Consider the following 20,754-nt stretch of genomic DNA (forward strand, 5'->3'; position numbering starts at 1 on the left):
TTATCAAGAATACAAGCAACAATAGGTGTTGGCGAGGATGTGGTGAAAAAGGAACACTCATACATTGCTGGTGGGGTTGCAAATTAGTGCAGCCACTCTGGAAAGCAGTGTGGAGATTCCTCAGAAAGCTTGGAATGGAAACACCATTTGACCCAGCTATCCCACTCCTTGGCCTATACCCAAAGGACTTAAAATCAGCATACTACAGAGATACAGCCACATCAATGTTCATTGATGCTCAATTCACCATAGCCAGATTGTGGAACCAACCTAGATGCCCTTCAGTTGATGAATGGATAAAGAAACTGTGGCATATTTATACAATGGAATATTACTCCGCAATGAAGAATGATAAAATTATGGCATTTGTAGGCAAATGGATGAAATTGGAGAATATCATGCTAAGTGAGATAAGCCAATCTCAAAAAACTAAAGGACGAATGATCTCGCTGATAAGCGGATGAGGACATATAATGGGGGGTGGGAGGGGCTAGCATTAGGTTTAGGGTTAGGTTTAGAGTTAGGCTAAGGAGAGCAGTAAGAATGAAGGAAAGAAGGACTGTGTAGAGGGAAAAGAGGGGTGGGAGGGGTGGGAGGGGTGGGAGGGGTGGGAGGAGGGGAAAAATAAACATCATTACCCTATGTAAACGTAAAAAAAAAAAAAAAGAAAATAAGGCAAAACAAGATAAAAATGTTTGCCATGTGATAGAGTATAATAAAATTAAAAAAACATAAAATTGGAAAAAAAATACTATTCAAAAATCTTGTACAGTTAAAACTTTAAATACTTTTCAAAGTAATTTAAGACAATAGAAGCAATGTCTTTACCATGCATATTACCACATTATCTACAATATTCTACATATTTTATAGTGACAAATTTATACATATTACAGTTGGAAATAGGAAATATCCTTTTGGTTGCCTATAATAGGCTGCGGATTTTAAAAGAAGTTCTGAACTTGTATAAGAAAGAGCTTTATTTGAAACCTCAAAGTAATCTCTCAGTTATCTACATTATAAAAAAGAGTCAAGATGTTTGCTTTGTTCTTTTTATTTCTTTGAGGGGTGGGAAGGAGGTTAAAAAAAAGTTTGTTACTTGCTTCAAAGAGCATTCCCAAAGGAGGGGGGGATTCATTTTCAATACACATCAACATGGATGAACACTGTTATCATAGCTTTCATGACAATTTGAATTCAAGGCAATCAATATGTGTAATATGTTTTTCTGAAATCCAGTGAATTAATTTGGACACATGCATACTCCTTGTATTCTTATTCACATATGAAAGGAACTGAAAATCACAAATCCAACTTGTTTTGATTTGGGTCTAGACTAATTACTAAGGAACCATTCGGCAATAATGGCCTCAAACATTTAAATATCCTCTGAAACTGCAATTCATTAAGGGAATGTGGACTCCAAGAACTATGCCACCAGAAAGGGAATGAGGTAAGAATTCTCAATCTGGATGCCAAGTTCAAAGCAAAATATCAATAATCTCCTCACTTTTGCAATATCTATAAATAAAAGTAGATGGAGAGGATAAGTAAAATAATGTTAAGTAAAAAGTGCATACAGAACTCAGAAATACTTTTTCATTAAATTTGCTACTTTAGTTCAAAAAAATGCTTATAAGAAAAATAACCACTTAAAGCAAATACTAGTTACATTGTTGCATTGAGAACTTGTTGAGAGCAAAAGAATGAGTACTGATCAACTTTCCTCACTAAAACTTAATCATTTGTTCTGAAATTGGTTATTTTTAAGTTGAACATCTATGTTAAGCCTTGAAAATTCAAAACAGAAAGGAAAATCACAGAAAGCCAGTAACTTCATCAATATATCTACACAGATGTTTGCTTGTAGTTTTTGGTATCCAAAACCTTTTTTCCACACATTGCACAGATGCCTGAAACAAAAGAAAACATGTGAGTAAGCAAATCATAATACCAACTGTTTGGAATATTTATGTCAATACTGAAGTTTAAAATATTATTTACCAGCATCAGAAAATTGGAAAAAAAAACATACACTTTTAATCATGAACATGTTTTCAGTTCTATTTTGTCATGAATTAGGTTAGGAATAGAAAAATGGAATTTAAAAAAACTTACCCTTTTTGTAGGCACAGCCCTGGCAGTAATGAGAACCTGGTTGGTGCACAGAACTTTTACAAATTCTGCAAGTGGAGAACTTATTCTTTCCATATGGATCAAATCTAGAGTTTGATTTTAAAGAAAGAAAAATGTATACTATGTTAGAAATGTATACTACAATAGAAACACTTTCAACCCTACTTAATTAACATTCAGGATTAATCCATGCTCACCATTCCTTATATCCAGTTCTATAGTTGTCACGCATTCTTGTCAACTATTATTGGGTGGGTGACTATTGTCACACACCTCTGCTCCTTCCATGTAAGCTGTATGCTTTATGAAGAGTTAGTTGCAATTATTCTCAAATCTGTCACTTAAATTTGTCATTCTATTTGTGTGACATAAATATTATGAAAACTGACAAAATGTGAGTACAAAAGAATAACTGATTCCATAAAAACTAAGTGCTTTAGGATGACTAGTGTGAACCATTAACTCTGCTATGGAAATAGGTATGCATAAGACAACTGTTAAAAACTGGGGGAAATCATAAGTGGAAGGATTCCACACTTTCAAATGTGTCAATTTTTGCTCTATTCTAAAAATACCAAAAAAAAAATTGGTTATGACTTATGCAAGGAAGATGATGTAGAACTCTAGTCAGAAGAATGATACTCAACGTCTTATCTAAACACCAAATGATGGATAAATTCATCTATAGTTATGTATAAGTGAGGTTAACAGTATCTTTTAATGACTGCCTTGATATTTTCAATTAATAGGCCTAATCTCTTTAGATAACAGGGCTTCTGTATAAAAATGATGACTGGAGGGCAGAATAACTTTAGAAGAAATAGTTCCTCTTAAACTGACAGCAAGACTTTGATTTATAACTGCTTCCATAACTACAAAATGATTTTCTATAATATTCTCACATAGTGTCCTAGACCCTGGTATTTTCTCTTGGGGTATAGCACAACAGCTAATTTTCAGATGCTAACTTTTCCAAACCCAGAAGAATATCATTTTACTCCTCACAAGACAGACACCATTTTCTTTTTAATAAGCTCAATTTGTCTTGACCTGTACATCTAGAGATTACTTTTTTTTAAAAACTGTACTTTATCATTCTAAGATACACATTTCAATCTCTGAAATCTTACAACTACTTGGCAGTTTTTTCTTTATTAAAGTAATGATGCACTTCATAAATAATGCTATTGTAGATTCAATGCAATACAGTGGTACATATTCCAAAGGGTAATAGCTACTTTTTAATGATATTAGAGTTAAGTTTGGGATCATAAAACAAAGTATATAAAACTATACAATCTGAACAAATAACAAGTCAATAAAAATTGGTCTTAGTAGACATAAGTTGGTCAACAATATACAGTGAGATGCTGCTTTGAAGAATAAGTCTACTGCGTTGTTTTGTATTCATTATTTAATAAGTACCCACTATGTGCCAGATATTGTATGTAGGAAAAGCTTTATTATTGTTATTATTTCTAATTTTGGGGATAATGTCATAAAAAATTTATTGATTTAGTGAATAACTACTGAGTACCTACTATGTGCCAGTTACTGTTCTAAATTCCAAAGATGAACATGACAAAATCCTGCTCTCACCAAACTGATATCTTATTGGGAAATGAAGAATAACAAGTAGTAACAGATAGTCCAATAAAAACAAGTGTTTTCAAGTAGTGATAAGTCTTATAAAGAAAATTCAACAGAATACTGTAATAGAGATGTAGGGAAAGAGCAAAGATTAGTTAGTTAGGGACCCACCTTTGGGGAGGTGACAGTTCACGCTAGACTCAAGTAAGATAGTTGGATACGTAAGCTGAGGAAGGAGCACAGGAAGGTGCAGCAAGTACAAACCTTTTTAGGTGGAGCTGGCTTGTCATATCTAATGAGGATGGTATATAATAAATGAAGAGGAGTGTGGTACAAAAAAAGTTCAGAGAAAGGGAGAGGTCATATCATGGTAGAGGGTTTAGATTCTATTCTATGTGAAAAAGAAAATGATTAGAGAATTTTAAGCAAAGAAATTACATGACCATTCTGATTACTATAAGATAACTGCAGAAAATGAGACAAAAAGCAGGGTGATAGCTAGAAAATTATTTCAGTAACTCAAGTAAGAAATATAGTGGTTTGGAACAGCATAGGAGCAGTGAAATGAACAGGATCAGATAGTGAAATGAACAGGATCAAGTTATATATTACAGGCAGATCCACAGAACTTGTTGATGGATATGCAAAGTGGGGGTAAAGGAATAATCAGTAGCTTTTAGGTCTGATTGGGCGGACTGGATTGGGCAGTAGTGCCAGTAATTATGATGAGAAGACTGAAGAAGAGGCTCTCTCTTAGACATCAAATTAGGTGATTCAGGAAACCAGTTACCAAAGACCTGAAGTCACATTAGGACAGACAGTTTATAAATTTATAAATGGGGGGAAAAACTATTTAGTACTGAGTCCTGAGGTACTCGACTGAGAAGAACAGAGTTGGGAGAAAAACCAGGAAAATGGGGTATTCCAGACCAAGAGAATAAAGTGTTGCCCAAATAGTGAGTTATTAACCTGTTTTGTTCCAATATCCCAGATATATTTTCTCAAAGTGCTATTTATAGGATGCTTTATACATATAAAAAAGATGAATATATTGTCCGAATATCCTATTCATTTATTTATTTAGGGTACTGGGGACTAAACTCAGGGGCACTTGACCACTGAGCCATATCCTCAGCTCTATTTTGTATTTTATTTAGAGACTCACTAAGTTGCTTAGCACCTCGCTTTTGCGGAGGCTGACTTTGAACTTGCCATCCTCCTGCTTCAGCCTCCCGAGCCACTGGGAATACGGGTGTGTGCAATGGTGCCAGCCCAATGTCCTATTTATAGGGCAATGTATTTTTGTTCTTAATGCTAATAAAGAATATATAAGCACTAGATTATGATTCCCAACTCATTTTAATCCACCTGTGTTAATTTAACTGAAATATTCAATTAAAATTGAAATTCAATTAGAATTGAAAACTTGGGACTTAATGGGGGAAGTAAGATAAGAACAGACAAGTGGTCCTCAGTTTTACTTTTTTTTTTTTTTTTTTTTTTTTGGGGTGCTGGGGATCGAACCCAGGGCCTTGTGCTTACAAGGCAAGCACTCTACCGACTGAGCTATCTCCCCAGCCCCAGTCCTCAGTTTTAAATGTAACTCTGATCCTAGCAAGAGCAGTTTTATGGCTGTGGTGGGGATGAAAGCATGACTAGAATGGCTGCAGGAGAGAATGGAACTTAAGGACATTGAGAAAGTATCTAGATAAGGATTCTGAAAACTTTTGACCGGAAGCAAGAAAACAGTGGCAGCTGAAGAGTTCCTGGAATTTTAAAAACTATCAAAAAAGCACAGTGTCAAAAAAATTTTTTAAGATGGGAGATATTTTTATGCCCATTCACTAATGAAAAAGTAAAGTTCATAAAGGTTAAGAGAATGGTTTAACTTAGCTTAAGATCACAGGGCAGGACAGTGACAGAACCTAGACTCAAATTTAGTTTTAGCTCAAAAGGTTATCATCTTTCCACATTTCCCTGTTGCCTATGATCTATAGGAAAATTAAGAAGTAGATAAAAGTAACATTTTCTGATAAAATTACATAAATGAAGTAGCACTAATATCTTCATATACTGATACAGTAAAGATACAGTGAAATTAGTAGGTTATAGCAGCTATCTTGTCTCTGGATAACAGGAACTCCCTAACTGTTTTATCACAATGGAGTGACGCACATCAAATTTAATTCAATAGGCTTAATATTAAAAGAAAGTGGAAATTTACAACTCCTTTATTCATGCTCTTACCCACCTTGCTTTTTTTGAAGTCAAAGCTTTATTTTCATTCAGCTTTCTTCCACCACTTTCTGTATCAAAATATACATGTTTTAGTGGGTTATTTCTATGCATTTTACATACAATATATAATAATTAGTTTAAAAGTTCATTCTTTGACCTCCTCTCAATAGAATGCCCCATATATAAATTTTTAAAATACTTATTTAATAGCCAAGTTCTTAAGACACAACTTAAAAAGAAAACAATTATTAAGAAATCTGAAAATTTACATAAAATGCAATCATTTTATTTCTCAAAGTAGTACTTTAGAAGGATCTACATTTTCTTGGGTCTACTGCAAAATCTAGAAGTTTCTACTTTAGTGTCATAGACTTTGAATACAGTGAAAGTGTTTCTTTTCCTTCTTTTTGGAAATATATTTCACTGTATGCATTTAATGATAAGAAAAATGAAAACAGTTTAAATTTGTTCAAAAATATTAAAAACTAGGTGAGGGGGAAATTAAATACAAATCAAATCAAATACTGAAATGAAATCATCATTTGAAGATCACTTAATAATTTTGCAATCCTGCCTACTACATTATCTCATACATGTAACTCAGAGAACTAAATGAAAAGATATTAAATTATTGGGGACTCAGTATTCTTTAGTGTTTAACAGATGAAATACACTGAACACATAACATTTCATATTACAAATAATGTAAAAGCTAAAAGAGTATTTACAGGAAGTATTTGATTCAATTTATATTTTCTTTTTTTTAAAAAATATGTTTAGTTGTAGATGGACACAATACCTTTATTTATTTATTTTTATGTGGTGCTAAGAATTGAACCCAGTGCCTCACAAATGCTAGGAAAGAGCTCTACCACTGAGCTACAACCCCGGTCCTCAATTTCTATTTTCTAAAAGAAAAAAATACCTGTGGTATTCCTTGCACCATCTTTCCATGTATCTGGAGTGATAACAGTACCAAGTTTCTTTTCACCTGTTACAAGATAGTAAAAAGGAAAATAGAATTCACTATTTAATAAATATACTACACCATGCCTAAGGGTCACAATGGTATCACACAGTCATATTATAGTAGGAGTCTGGGAATGCTATGGGTCAGTAAATTGAGACTCAAGATATCAATTGTAGGTAATGGATAAATGACCCTCAGTAAAATTTGTAGTATAACAAGATGGTTTACAATAGACTTTCACTGTCTGTTTATACTTTAAACAAATCTGATAAATCAATTCATTTCATAGACATTTACTGAGTAAGCCTCTATGATCTACAAGCCACTACACAAAGTGCTGAAAAAAATAAAACCATGAATCAGAGAAAGCACTACATTTCAGGAAACATATATCTAAGTTCATTAGTTTCTCTAACAGTTCTTAATTTGAGTTCCACAGGCAGACGTTATGAGATAAATAAAAAAAGTGGAGTCTTTTTTTTTTCCCCAGTAAAAGTCTATACATTTTGTCAGAGTCTCAAAGGGACCAGAGACTTCCAAAAGAGTTAAAAACACTTCAACCAAAATAAAGCTGGAAAATAAAAAGTACAACTGTGAGCTAAAATAAATTAAGTGCTAAACTAGTAGGAGAAATTCCATGCAGGTAGAAATAAACCTAGTTTTGGAAGCTCAGGAATGCTTTCAGGAGTATACTACAGAGAGGGTTTCAATATGTAGAAATGGGACTGTGAAAAAGGACGCAAGAGAATGACATCAAACTAGATAAAGGATGCATCCTAAGGAAAGGCATGGAAAGTTCAGGGTACATACAAGCACATAAGTAATTTGGCTGGCTCAAGTGTGAAAAGGGTAAAGGTTAGTGAATATGAGGCTGGGAGAGAGAAGTTGGGGCCTTATTGTGGAGAGACATGAATGTTAGGCTCCAAAACAGTCAGGGTTATTTTTTCCTGTATAAGTATGAGCAAAGTCAGGCTGGAGATGTGAAGTAGACATTTCATTGGTATGGATGTGCTACTTGAAGCCAAACACTTCTGAAAGAGTCAAATGGAGTCAGAGGATTAAAGACCCCAAAAAGGTTCTTGAACTGGTGATAAGGAGATCACTGGTAAACTTTTATATAGATAGATAGATAGATATATTTAGTTGTAGCTGGACACAATACCATTACTTTATTTTTACTATATTTTACTTTATATTTACTATATTTACTTTATTTTTATTTTTTTTTATGTGGTGCTGAGGATCAAATCCAGTGCCTCACTGGTGCTAGGCGAGTGTTTTACCACTGAGCCACAACTCCAGCCCCGCTGGTAAACTTTTGAAAATTATTAGTGTTGTAGAAAGTCAGTTTGTAAAGCACTAAGAAACACTAAGAAATAATTATGAAAATCTGAAGGCAACAAACAAAACCAAGTCTCTTAAAACATTGTATAATACAGGGAAAGAGACAGCTAAGAGTGTAAGAGAGAAAGCTGGAGTGTAGACTTTTTTTAAATGTATGACAGAAATCTGTTTACCTGCAGGGTGAATGGAATAAACTGATAGATCGAGACATCAAAAACAACGGAGTGTTAGACTTTTCAGAAGAGTGGAGAAGTAGAAAATAATAGTAAGAGGGAATGACCTTTAGGATACATATCATATTCCACAAATATATCAATTTTATTTTAATAACCACACTGGATCTTGGATTCTCAAAATTTTATGTGCCTTGGGATATTAACTCTCACAATTACCCCAGTATTCTTAATTTCCCCTGGGACAAAGTATGTATAATGTAAACAGAATTACAAGTAAAACTAGGCAGAATTCTTGTCTCCTAAAGTAAAAATTATAGAACTGACAAAAATTACAAATAAGGCCCAAGTTACACATTTCAGAAGTGTACACCATAAAAGACATCAGAGCAGGCACATACTCTAAAGACATTTAAGCCACATTTAATTTAACACCCCCATAACACCCATTTAATCTAAAACCCAAAAAACTGCTTACGGGTGGAGTTTCAAAAAGCATGGTGTAAGGGGGTGATGAAAATGTTCTAAAATTGTGGTAATGATTGTACAGCTCTGCAAATATACTAGAAACCACATTTTAAATGGGTGAATTGTATGGTGTATTAATTACATCAATTCTTACTATTATTTAAAATTCTTTTTTTTGTTTTTTGGTACTGGGGATTGAACCCAGGGGCGCTTAACCACTGAGCCACATCCCCAGCCCTTTTTGTTTTTTATTTTGAGACAGGGTCTTGCTAAGTTGCTTAGGGCCTCATTAAGTTGCTGAGGCAGGCTTCAAACTTGTGGTCCTCCTGCCTTAGCCTCAGCTTCCCAAGTTGCTGGGATTACAGGCATGTGACACTGTGTCTGGCTTAAAATTTTAATTTAAGACAATAATGTTATATGGTACATAAACTAAAAAGAGGCGGGTATTAGTTTCACTATGTTCCACACAGAATGGTGCTGTTTAATTCTGAATGCCACATACGTAAGGGGCAGGTTATGATAGAAATAATCAGTTTTTGAGTACATATTAAGTTTAGCACTTTGTATTAGACATTATGTTATTTAATTCTCACAAAATGACATAAATTATGTTTTTCAGGGGAGAAAATGAGGTCTAAGAAATATTAAGTGGCTCATCCATGAACAGTGTTTAATCTAATACAAGAAAGGAAAGTCATGGGTGTCTATGGCTCAAGTTTTACCCACTGAGGAGACACAAACAAAATGGATCATGTTCATTCATGTTCATTAGACAGTACCTGACATGATAAGAGGAGTTGAAACCTTGTCACAAAAGAGCCAGATTTATCTAACCCGAGAAAACAGAGACTTGGAAATATGAAAGCTGTTTTTAAACATAAACAGACTGTGAGGTTAAAACAAGCAAACTTCATCAAATCTTTTCTAAAAATCTCAAGAGTCTGCATTAGAATCACTACAGGGGAAAGACCTTTCTAAAAGCCAGGGATGCCTACAGACTTCCTTGAAGATGGCGAGACTTCCGGGCTCTCCTATCCCAGTGCTGTATATACTCATGCCAAGAGTTTACGTGACATTGAATTGGATGCTGACTTAGGGTTACCAGATAAAACGGAGGATGCCCGGCTAAATTTAAATTTCAGGTAACCAATTAATTTTTAAGTTAATTACTGCAGGGCACATGGCACTTACTGTAGGAAAAAACAGCACACAAAGCCGTCTCATATTGCATGGGACAAACTTACAGTACTAAGAAATCATTCGTTATTGTCAAGTGAGCATCCGGAATTCTTTCCTGCTGTATCTTGCAACTCTAGATGCCACTGAACCGATTTTGAAGGTTCATTTGAAGCCTGAGGGGGCCAGTCAAGAAGCTGAAATTGATGAGATTCGGGGGTAAGGAGAGGAAACGGAAATAGAGATGCAGAACAGAGACCACTCTGAAAACATAATACATAGGACTAAATGGTCCCTGGGGAGGGGCAAGGCAGGAGGGCAAAGGTTAGACTCAGCCCTGTGGGAAAAACAGATAAGGTCAAGTTCCCAAGAAAATCTAGTCAGCTTTTCCTAGCCTTCTCCTCTCTCAGAAGCGGGTCCTTAACTCACATTTTTCGCATACCATCCTTCCGTCTACGTTTCCCTCAAACGCCGAAGCAGTAGCAACCCCAAAACAACACTACTGCCTGAGAAGGATGCCCCTTCCGGCTACGTCAACCTATTTCCGTCTCTAAGCCCTAGGTTCCCGCCTACCCTACGCCTGGAAAACCGCGGGAGGAATAAACGAGAGCAGGTGGGTGGGGCTGTCTAGTTGGCTCCACCTACTCCCCTCTGCGATTGGCTGTGCGGCCGTGGGTCTCCACCTCCTGGGCCTGCGCCTGCGCGAAGGTCATGGCAGCCCGTCTCACCTGACAGTGGGAGGCAGTGCCTCCCCTTCCCCTCCGCGGGCGGGAGAGTTAGGTAAGCCCTGATGGACGCCCCCGGCCCACTCACCTCTCGCGGGTGCACATCACTCCGCCAACTGCCGGAGTGGCTGCGAACTTCCGCGCCCGGTGTGCCCACGGCCGCAGCCCACCCGCCGCCCGAGCGCCACCCTTTCGGCGTGACCCAGGGGCTGTCCTGACGAAGGGACCCTCTTTCGGATCCGAGTTTCTGTCTCTGTCCTTCAGTGTTCCCTTGTGTCCAGCACCTGTATTCTTAGATTATACTCCTCAACTGATTTCTCGATGTTTACAACCCGGCCGGCTGAGGCTGGGGCAGAGTCCCGAGCGACCCAGCGTGAGGTGGGTCTGCAACTGAAGGTCCAGCATCCCCGCGAAGCCTGCTCTGGGATAGCTCAAATGTGTTTTTTCTACCGCCACGCCTGCCGACCTGGGTCAGGTCGGATCGTTACGCGGAGGCGGCGGCCTCGCGATGTTTGGTGTGCTCGGAGTCACTCCAAGGCCTGACAGCGCCAGTGTCGAGGAAGGGTGTACACTTCACCTACTTCATCCAGTAAGCCTCTGAGCGTGGGTGCTTACTGCTCTCTCTTTTGCGTCCACATCTGCAGATGGTAGCTGGGATTCCAAGAGTGGCTCAGAAGGAATCTGTATACAAAGGGTTTCCTGGTTCTGTCCCTGCCCGACCCGCTGTCAGTGGAGCTTAGCGTCTTGAAGAAACTTTGGTTGCATTTTACCATCCATTGTGTTCCCAATCCCTGGAAGTGTATCTTCGTAGCAAAGAGGCTAGGGCTTGAAATGACAATCGTGTGAAACCTTGTACCTGTCACCTAACTAGTTCATCTTGTTTCCTTATGAGTAAAGTAGGTGCCTTTGAAAAATGATTTGTGTGAATTAAATGAGGACCATTAGTACAAATCCCAGATTCACTTGTTTTTCTTTCACATTCGTGCATCCCTTCCCTCCACTTCCGTGTGTGCACACGTGTGTTATATTTTTCTGGGATGCTTTAATTTTCTGGGTTATTCACCACAATGTAACCTATTGATAATTTCTTAATACAAAGTCCTCACTTAACATTAGTCAGTATAATACATAAGCTCCCTGTAATTTAAATATATGTATTTAAAGACAGTAAATAGCTCATTGCTTATTTTTAGAGGTTGAAACATTTAGGATAATGGGGAAATCATTATTACATATGTCTTTCTTTTCTTAATTTGTTTTTCATTAGATAGTCACCAAAGAAAACACCATGAAAGATACAGATATCAAGAGACTACTGTATACCCATCTTTTATGCATATTTTCAATTATCCTAAGCATCTTCATTCCATCAGTATTCTTGGAGAACTTCTCAATATTGGAAACACACTTGACGTGGTTGTGTATCTGTTCTGTTTTTGTAACTGCTATCAATCTAGTATTATATTTGGTAGTGAAACCAAATGTGTCTTCTAAAAGAAGTTCATTATCACATAAGGTAAGGCTTACTTCTTAAGCAATTATTGGATGGAAGTTGTGTTTCTTTTAATGAAAGAATAAAGTGTTTGTCCTCTTTGGGTTACTTAAGGCATGTAAAGAAACCTGATTTTTTTCAAATCAGTAGCTTGTTGCTTGCTGTACCCACCATGTTTGATAGATCCTTGCTGTGCATTCATTGTGGAATTATGACTTCTTCAGTGTATATTATAGCACTGTGAGCCTGTATAATCCATTGGTTGACATTACCATTGAAGATAAATACATATGGCTATCTTTAAACCTTATTTTAGAAGACATTGCAGTTTGTTTTCATTTACTTTTGCATTTCTGAAAGAAAGTGTACTTTTCAGGAATTACAAAAGACGTCACTGGTAATTGTTTCAAACATAGGCTTCCTTGACTAAACAGTTAAATATATTTCAAATATTAGAATCAATTTTCTGGAATATTCACTGTGCTTCACTATTACTTTAATAAAGTCCTCACTTAACATTCTATATTACGTATAAACTCTCAGGTAATTTAACATCTTTACTGCCTTATGATTTTAAAAGCTTAATGTATATTTATAATTATATCTTCTTAATTTCCAAATCAAGTGAGTCCCTCATGTACTATTTGTAGATAACACATCTACAGATACATCTATCTGGTCTTTTTTCATGTGATTCATACAGTAATATGAATGTGACTTAGAAAATTAATAATATTTTGTTTTTGTGTTGCAGTTTTCCCAGGAGTTTTGTTTTAAAATGAAAAAAAAAAGTTACATTTTGCGGTGCTTTCATGCATTGTTATATAATAAGTACTGGGTATATTTTATATATTAGCACTCCGTTACATGGATTAATAGAATAGCTCAATACATACTATAGGAACAGAAATCCATTTGACTCATGGATAGGTAGAACGTGGATGTGTATGATATTTGCCTCTTAGAACATTCAGCTGTTTCACACATTATGGGAAAAAGTTGTATTTGTAGATAAAATGGAAAAATTTATCCTTTAGTCAGTCTCTTGAGTCTTCACATTATTCATTTCTCTTTTAGGTAACCAGAGTTTTGAAATGTTGTATCTACTTTCTTTTGTCTTGCTTTTCCTTTCATGTGATTTTTGTTCTCTATGGAGCACCACTAATAGAGTAAGTTTGAAATGTGTACTTTAATTTTATATTTTAGAAAACTGATTTACTAAACAATGTGCTAACTCTGTTGGCAATTAGAGAAAAACTGTGTTATGTTTAATGAATCAAGGCAGGAGAACAGCATCATTTTTTCTTTAGCACAATTCATAACTTAGTTCATTAAATGCTTCTATTACTTAGTCTTCTGTTACCCAACTACATGTTGGAAGGAGGGAGGGCAGAAGAGGAACTGTGTGTATGTATATTTAAAACACTAATTAATATTAAAATACTAATATGTTTCTTTTAAAACCTCTAAGGGAACTCACTGTCATGATATGTGTAAGTTGGTTATAAATAACATGTCAATTCTTAGCAAATGTGATTCTGAAGTAGTTGAAAGAGTTTGTTTTTAAGGAAAATCAATAAATTTTTGTATTAAAATCAAAATCCATTCTGTAAAAAATTAAAAAAGAATAATTAAACAGTTAAGCTAATATAGGTCAAATTAACACTTTTTCAAAACTAACCAATTTCAAATCAGTGGAGACTAATAAATATTTCTTACATAATGTTTATTAAGTTTGGGAAAACTTCAGTTTAGCAGTGATTAATGATCATGGTGAAATGAGTAATATATATACATAGATATGCATACACATACATCTATAATTATGTATACAGTTATAAATATTTATATGTAACTGTACATATACATATTAAACTAACAGATTTATTCTTTTCTAGAGAGAGGAGGACAAGACCTTTATCATCTGAAATGATAGGTTTTGTCTAATCCAGCATAGACTAGAAATAAGAGTTGAATCATTGGTTGTAGAGAAAGTTCTGGTGACCGTTGTGGAAGAAAGCTAACTTAGAAATGGAAGTTTCAGTATGGATCTTAGGGTTTTTCCCATTTTTGAAATTGATCATGAAAACATGATATTTCCTAGATTGGCTTTTAAAGTTTGTATGTTAGTGGTAAATTATTATAGTCATTTTGATGGGATTCATGTAATCTTTCAAAATATCAGAAAATATTTTTATATTAAATCTGCTCATTTGATAAAGATTTTGTATGTGTGTGTATGTGCATTTTTAACACTCTTTAAGAAATTAATAGTTTTTTGTTTTTGTTTTTTAGGTTGGTGTTGGAAACATTTTTATTTGCAGTTCTTTTGTCTACTTTTACTACTGTACCTTGTTTATGTTTGTTAGGACCAAATCTCAAAGCCTGGCTAAGAGTTTTCAGTAGAAATGGGTAAGTTTTAATTTTATATTTTGTGATTAGTAATTTAAAAAAATTAATAAAGTGTTTTTCTATTCATGACAGTGTGCTGATTATTCCATGAATGTTTCTCAGCACTGTGTGGTTCTCAAAAATGCCAAAAGGGGCCAGTGAATTTGGGGAATTGAGGCAGAGAACAGATGGTTTGAGAGGGACCCAAGCAGGCAGACTACAGCCCTCTTCCTCCACATTAGCAAAATCGAGTATGCTTTTTTTTTTTTTTAATGTATGGTAGAATTTACTTTTTGTTTGGAAAAAAAAAAAGTTTCTGCTACCAAAAGAAAGCTTTTGAAATCACTGGGATGATTTGGCATTATGATAAAGTGCTTCAAATAAAATTGTTTACATATATTTTGTAATATGCAAATGGTGTACTTATAAAAATGTTTCATGTAATAACAAGAATTTCTTGTTTGGCCTTTGTCATGATAAAAATATTGGAGTGCAGATTGAACAGATTTTATTTCCTTAGCAACCATAAATATTTTCAGTAAAGCCAAGTTAAAAATTTAGCTTCTTCAAAGACATTGAAATAATACTTACCAGAGATGGTGGAGTTCTAACTAAGAAAACCAGAAGATAATTTGGTACCTGTAATTTTGTTCTGTTTGTTACCTAGCAGCAAAGACGTCTTGAGCACTTACTGTCCTCCACATGCTAAGCTCTATGTGAATTTCAAAATATTAGGAAGATTTTTCCCCCCTGAGGAGCTTGCAACATTCAAGGGATAAGAATGAAATGAACAAATAGTATGAAACTAAAACTGTAAATTTAACACAATCTGTGCTGTAGGAACTCAGAGGAATAGGGAGCAGTGAAGAATGGGGCTGGTGTGGGGAATGATCTTTGGTCAGGAATAAAAGATTTGATGAGACCAGGAAGAAAAGATACCTTGTGCAAAGGGGATGAAAACTGAAATGCAAATGGTATTTTTGTGCAATTTGGAAGGAACAAACAGCTGAAGGAGAGCAGGGAATGCATGCTGAATGTTTGGTTCCGTAAATTACTGTCTTATTCCTTGGGAAATGATTGTGTTCTTAAGAACTGTCTTCTATTCATAAAGACTCTAGAAAACAAAAGTGTAACAACTGAAAATATCTTCCTGCATTATTACCATGGCATTTGAAATTAACTTCTTAGTTTGAAATTTTAAACAGTGGAAACTGGGTGCAATCTTACTGGTTTGTACTGCTGATTTATTAAGCTTTGATTTTTTCTAATAGTTAATGATATATTTGGAGGGGACGTTGTCATTTGATTTTTACAGTTAGTTCTGGTATAACAGGGTGTATGTATTCATAAAAATCACTGAATTTAGCAAAATTGGATAGTAAAAAACACAATACTTGTGGGAACGATGGGGTTAGGGATGTAACACTCAAAAACTTGGCCAGTGACACATAAAGGGAAGATAGGAACTTTTTAAATTTGGTACCAGGGATTGAACCCAGGGGCGCTTAACCACTGAGCCATGTCCCCAGGCCTTTTTTTACCTTTTTTACAGGATCTCACTAAGTTGCTGAGGCTGGCTTTGAACTTGCGATCCTCTTGCCTCAGCCTCCGAAGTTGCTGGGATGACAGGCGTGAATAAAGATAGAAACTTAATGAAAATGATAGCACCATTTGACACATGTTAAGTGGTTAATAAATACATAAATATTACATCAAATATAGCTCTTTTCCTAGGAAGAAATTTGAAGTTTGCCTTGAAAGTAGACTCGGGAAGGGTTGTCTCTTCTGAGTTACTGTGAAGTAGTGAAGAATGGTTGTTGGAAATCTGACCCAAAGTTAACCCCAGATATGGATGAGTATGACTTGATGTTTGGTAAACTAAGGTTGCTGGGAGAATACTTTTTGAAAAAGAGTATTGAAGCTGGGGCATCATGGTATCCACTTATAGTCCCAGCTGGTGAGGAGGCTGAGACAAGAGTCTTGAGCCCACAAATTTGAGACTAACCTGGGCAACCTAGTAAGACCCTGTCTCCAAAAAGATGATATTAAAATAGTATTGGGATGTAATTCACATACCATACTCATTACCTAAAGTGAACAATTTAATGGTTTTAGTGTATTCACAGACACGTATAACTACCACCAGAGTCAAATTTCGAACATTTAAATCACCTCAAAAAGAAACTTTGTGCGCTGGGGCTGTAGCTCTGTGGTAGAGCACCTAGCATGCATGAAGCCCTGGGTTCAGTCCTCAGTACTAAAAACAACCCCTTTAGCTGTCATCTCCTTAGGTCCCCATTCCCAAGCCCTAATAACTTCTTATCCATTATTATCTCTATATAATTGCCTATCTCAGACATTTCATCTAAGTGGAATCAACAATGTGTATTTTTTTTTCAGGTTCATCCATGTCGTAGCATGTATAGTACTTCATTTCTTTTTATGGCTGAATAACATTCTGTTGTATAGGTGTGTACTACATTGTGTTTATTCCTTCACCCATTGATAGGTATCTAGGTTCTTTCTACCTTTTTGTTATTATTTGAAAGTTCTGATTCTTCTTATATCCTCAACAATACTTGTTATCTGACCTTTTGATTGTTACTATCCTAATGGGTATGAAGTTTTATCTTATTGTGTTTTTATTTACATTTACTGCTGACAGTAAAAAATCTTTTCATGTACCTATTGGCCAGTATATATTTTCACTGAAGAAATGTCTCTCCAGAAACTTTGCTCATTTTTAAATTGGGTTGTCTTTTTATTATGAGTTGTAAGAGTTATTTATATAGTCTTACTATAACTTCCTCATGAGATACATGGTTTGAAAATTTTTGTCCCAGTCTATAGTGTCTTTTCCCTTTCTTTTTTTTTAATTTTAAATTTAAAAAAATTTTTTATTTTATTTATTTTTTATCTTTGTCTTTTCACTTTCTTGATTGTGCCCTTTGAAGCCCAGAATGTTTAAATTTTGAAGAAGCCTAGTTCATCCATCTTTTTTTCTTTTGTTGTTCATATGTTTAGTGTCATATCCAAGAATCTATTGCCAAATCAAGGTCATAAAGATTTACATCTATGTTTTCTTCCAAGAAATTTATGATTTAACCTCTTGTATTATAAGTCTTTGATTCATTTTGTGTTAGTTTTCCCCCCACACCTCATTTTGTGTTAGTTTTTATATGTGGTGTGACATAAGGGTTCACCTTCCTTCTTTTACATGGTGTTGTTCTAACACCAGTTGTGACTCTTTTCCCCCATTGAATGATCTTGGCATCCTTGTTGAAAATCAGTTGATCATAAGAACATGCTTTTATATGTTCTGTTCCATTGACCTGTATGTTTATTCACATGCTAGTACAATGCTATTTTGACTAGCTGGTAGAGGTTTGAGGGGCATACTGTAAAAATATTTCGTGTTTTCCTGTGTCTCATAGTACATCTGGGTGCAGTTTTTCATGTTTACATAGTGTTTCTCTGGATGAAGTTGCTCATGTTGTTCTCCTATATATCAAACTGTACCAAATTTGAATCTTCAAAGCAAGCATTATATAGCCATGGATATAAGTTCCTAATGTCTCCAAATTGAAAAAAGTTAAATGTTAAGTCTCAAGGGAAACAGAGGAAAAAACTATTTCTAGTTTTTCATGTAACTTATGGACTTCATATGTATATATTTTTCCTTGGCCTTTTAAAACTCTCTTTCTACTTATAGACTGAAGCATGCCTGTGTTCTCCTGAGTAAAAAACTTTTAAAATCTATTTTTAAATTTGCCTTTGAAACTTCTGAGATTTGGTGAATAAATCTGTTGGCATGTTGTTCGCATGCCTGTTGCACTTTATCTCTTCTCAGAGGGATCTATAACAGAAGTAAAACTAAAAACTTTTGGAAGAGAAATTACAGTTTCTAGCTAGATTGGCAAAGATAATAAATTTTTTAAAAAATATTTTTTAGTTGTAGATGGACATAATATATTTATTATTTTTACGTGGTCCTGAGGATCAAACCCAGTGCCCCACACATGAGAGGCAAGCACTCTCCATTGAGCCCCAGCCCCATCCCAGATAATAAATTTTAATAATACATAGTGTCAAGAGTTTGGAGAAGCAAGTGCCAGAGTCTCTGGTGGGTAAATTGGTTCAGATTCTATGAAGTACAGTTTGGTAACATTTATAACACATTTACAAAATATTGAGTGCATAAGATTACTTATTTTGGCATTGAAAATAGCCTCAGTGTCCATTAGAAAAGGATATGGTTAACTAGGCACGGTGGTGCACTCCTATAATCCCAGCAGCTCAGGAGGCTGAGGCAGGAGGATGGCAAGGTGCTGTCTTTGCTATCAGAAAAAGTGAGGTGCTAAACAACTCATACCCTGTCTGTAAATAAAATAAAAATAGGGCTAGGGATGTGGTCCAGGGGTTGAGTGCCCCTGAGTTCAATCCCCAGTACCATAAAAAAAAAAAAAAAAGGTACAATTAAATAACATTTAATGCATAATATGCAATACTATGCAGCTACAAACACATACTCTCTCACACATTCTTTCTCCTTTCTTTATTTATTCTATGTTAGGTAGAAAAAAGCATGATTGAAAAATGTACATAGGATGTGGTAAGGGGAATATATATACTTATATGTTTCTAGAAGGATATAGAAGAATCTGATTTTTTAAAAAATTGGTTGTCTCTGGGTAGGCCAGGAGACAAACTAAGTCGACTTTCCACTGAATCCCTTTTGTTGTCTTTTAAAATTTGAAACATATTAATGAAGATTTTTGCCAGTACTTAACCTGTTTGATTATTGAAAGTTAGGTCTGTGTCAAGAGGCTACAAGATTTTTTGATGCCACCTGTTTCAGTAGACTGCAAAAGTTATTCTTCTAAAATTTCCATCATACAGAGAACAATTCAGTAGCTAGAGGACTGTTCTAAAAATAATCAATTTGTAATACAAAACATTTAATATCATACAGGACATGACATGAAATTGTAATAATATGAAAATATTTTAGTAACTTTTAAAGCATTTCATGAATTTTATGGCATTTCTCAGAGCAATCTAGTGAGATATTCCTATTTTCATTGTTTTATACATGAGGTTGCTGGAAAACTAACAAGTGATGGCTAATAATTGATAGAACTAGGACTTGAGTCTAGATCATCTGATATACCATATAGAATATTGGGAGTCAGAAAATGGATTCTTGGTCTTCACTACTCAGTGGCCAAATGATCTTAGACAAGCACTTAGCTTCATAGATCCTCATGCATAACATAACTAGAATAAAACTAATATGTACTTAGCAGGGTTATTGTCAGAACTAAGTAAGCTAATAAGTGAAATCAATAGTAGGTGCTCAAGAAATGTTTGTCAAGTGGATTAACAAATGTCAAGGAGCATCTTTATATATTATACTTCTAATCCTGACTGGTTTGTCTCAGTCTTCTTAGGTCAGATGACAGACCAAGGACTCTAGCACCTAGACAACCACAGAGGAATAATGGTTTTTGCAGTTAATTTAGTGTGACGTTCATTTGAACTTTGTTGTGAGATGGGAGCCTAAGTCTTCGTATCTCCATCATACATAATAATTTAACTAGTGATAGTTCAATTTCTTCCTAACACTTTTATTACAAGAATTTAGTGTAGAAAACATGTCACTTTTTTTAATGATCTAGGAAGTAACTAATGTGGTAGTTTAACTTGTTTAACTTTTGAGTGGCCTTCATTAATGTTCATTTTTTTTTTAAAATAATTCTGAACTTTATTTTTTAGCACAGTTGTAGATTTATAGAATTGAGCAGATAGTTCAGAGTTTCCATATACTTCCTCCACTGGCAGTTATTAACTTCATGCATTAATTAGTATATTTGTTACAATTAGTGAACCAATATTGACACATTGTTATTAACTAAAGTTCCTGTACAACTCTGTGGACTTCTATAAATGCATGTCATGTATCCATCATTACAGTACCATGCAGAATAGGTTCACTGACCTAATAATACCCTGTGTATTCACTTGTGTATCACCTTTTCCTGTACTGGGGAT

At 35.1% G+C, this 20,754-nt stretch overlaps 2 protein-coding genes across 3 annotated transcripts in view; one reads left to right on the forward strand and one right to left on the reverse strand.

The window, feature by feature from the left end:
* Nucleotides 1-774: 774 nt before the first annotated feature.
* On the reverse strand, nucleotides 775-10,634 carry Cript (CXXC repeat containing interactor of PDZ3 domain). Its single transcript, XM_047523430.1, has 5 exons — nucleotides 10,525-10,634; nucleotides 6,890-6,955; nucleotides 5,978-6,032; nucleotides 2,119-2,222; nucleotides 775-1,913 (listed from the first exon to the last, which is right to left on the reverse strand). The coding sequence occupies exons 1-5, from the start codon at nucleotides 10,538-10,540 to the stop codon at nucleotides 1,849-1,851; spliced, it is 306 nt and encodes a 101-aa protein (XP_047379386.1). The 5' UTR covers nucleotides 10,541-10,634; the 3' UTR covers nucleotides 775-1,848.
* Nucleotides 10,635-10,772: 138 nt separating this feature from the next.
* The window catches only part of Pigf (phosphatidylinositol glycan anchor biosynthesis class F), a 33,836-nt gene continuing 23,854 nt past the window's right edge, over nucleotides 10,773-20,754 (forward strand). Inside the window, exons 1-4 of one of the 2 annotated variants that reach the window (XM_047523427.1) lie at nucleotides 10,773-10,875; nucleotides 12,088-12,336; nucleotides 13,390-13,481; nucleotides 14,608-14,724. In XM_047523427.1, the coding sequence (XP_047379383.1) occupies nucleotides 12,109-12,336; nucleotides 13,390-13,481; nucleotides 14,608-14,724 (437 nt within the window). In that variant the 5' untranslated portion in view covers nucleotides 10,773-10,875; nucleotides 12,088-12,108. Of the gene's footprint in view, nucleotides 10,876-10,896; nucleotides 11,410-12,087; nucleotides 12,337-13,389; nucleotides 13,482-14,607; nucleotides 14,725-20,754 lie in introns of those variants that run through there. The other variant, XM_047523426.1, reaches the window with a different exon arrangement.

The sequence above is a fragment of the Sciurus carolinensis genome, chromosome 13 (assembly GCF_902686445.1).
Source record: "Sciurus carolinensis chromosome 13, mSciCar1.2, whole genome shotgun sequence".
Taxonomy (NCBI): Eukaryota; Metazoa; Chordata; class Mammalia; order Rodentia; family Sciuridae; genus Sciurus; species Sciurus carolinensis.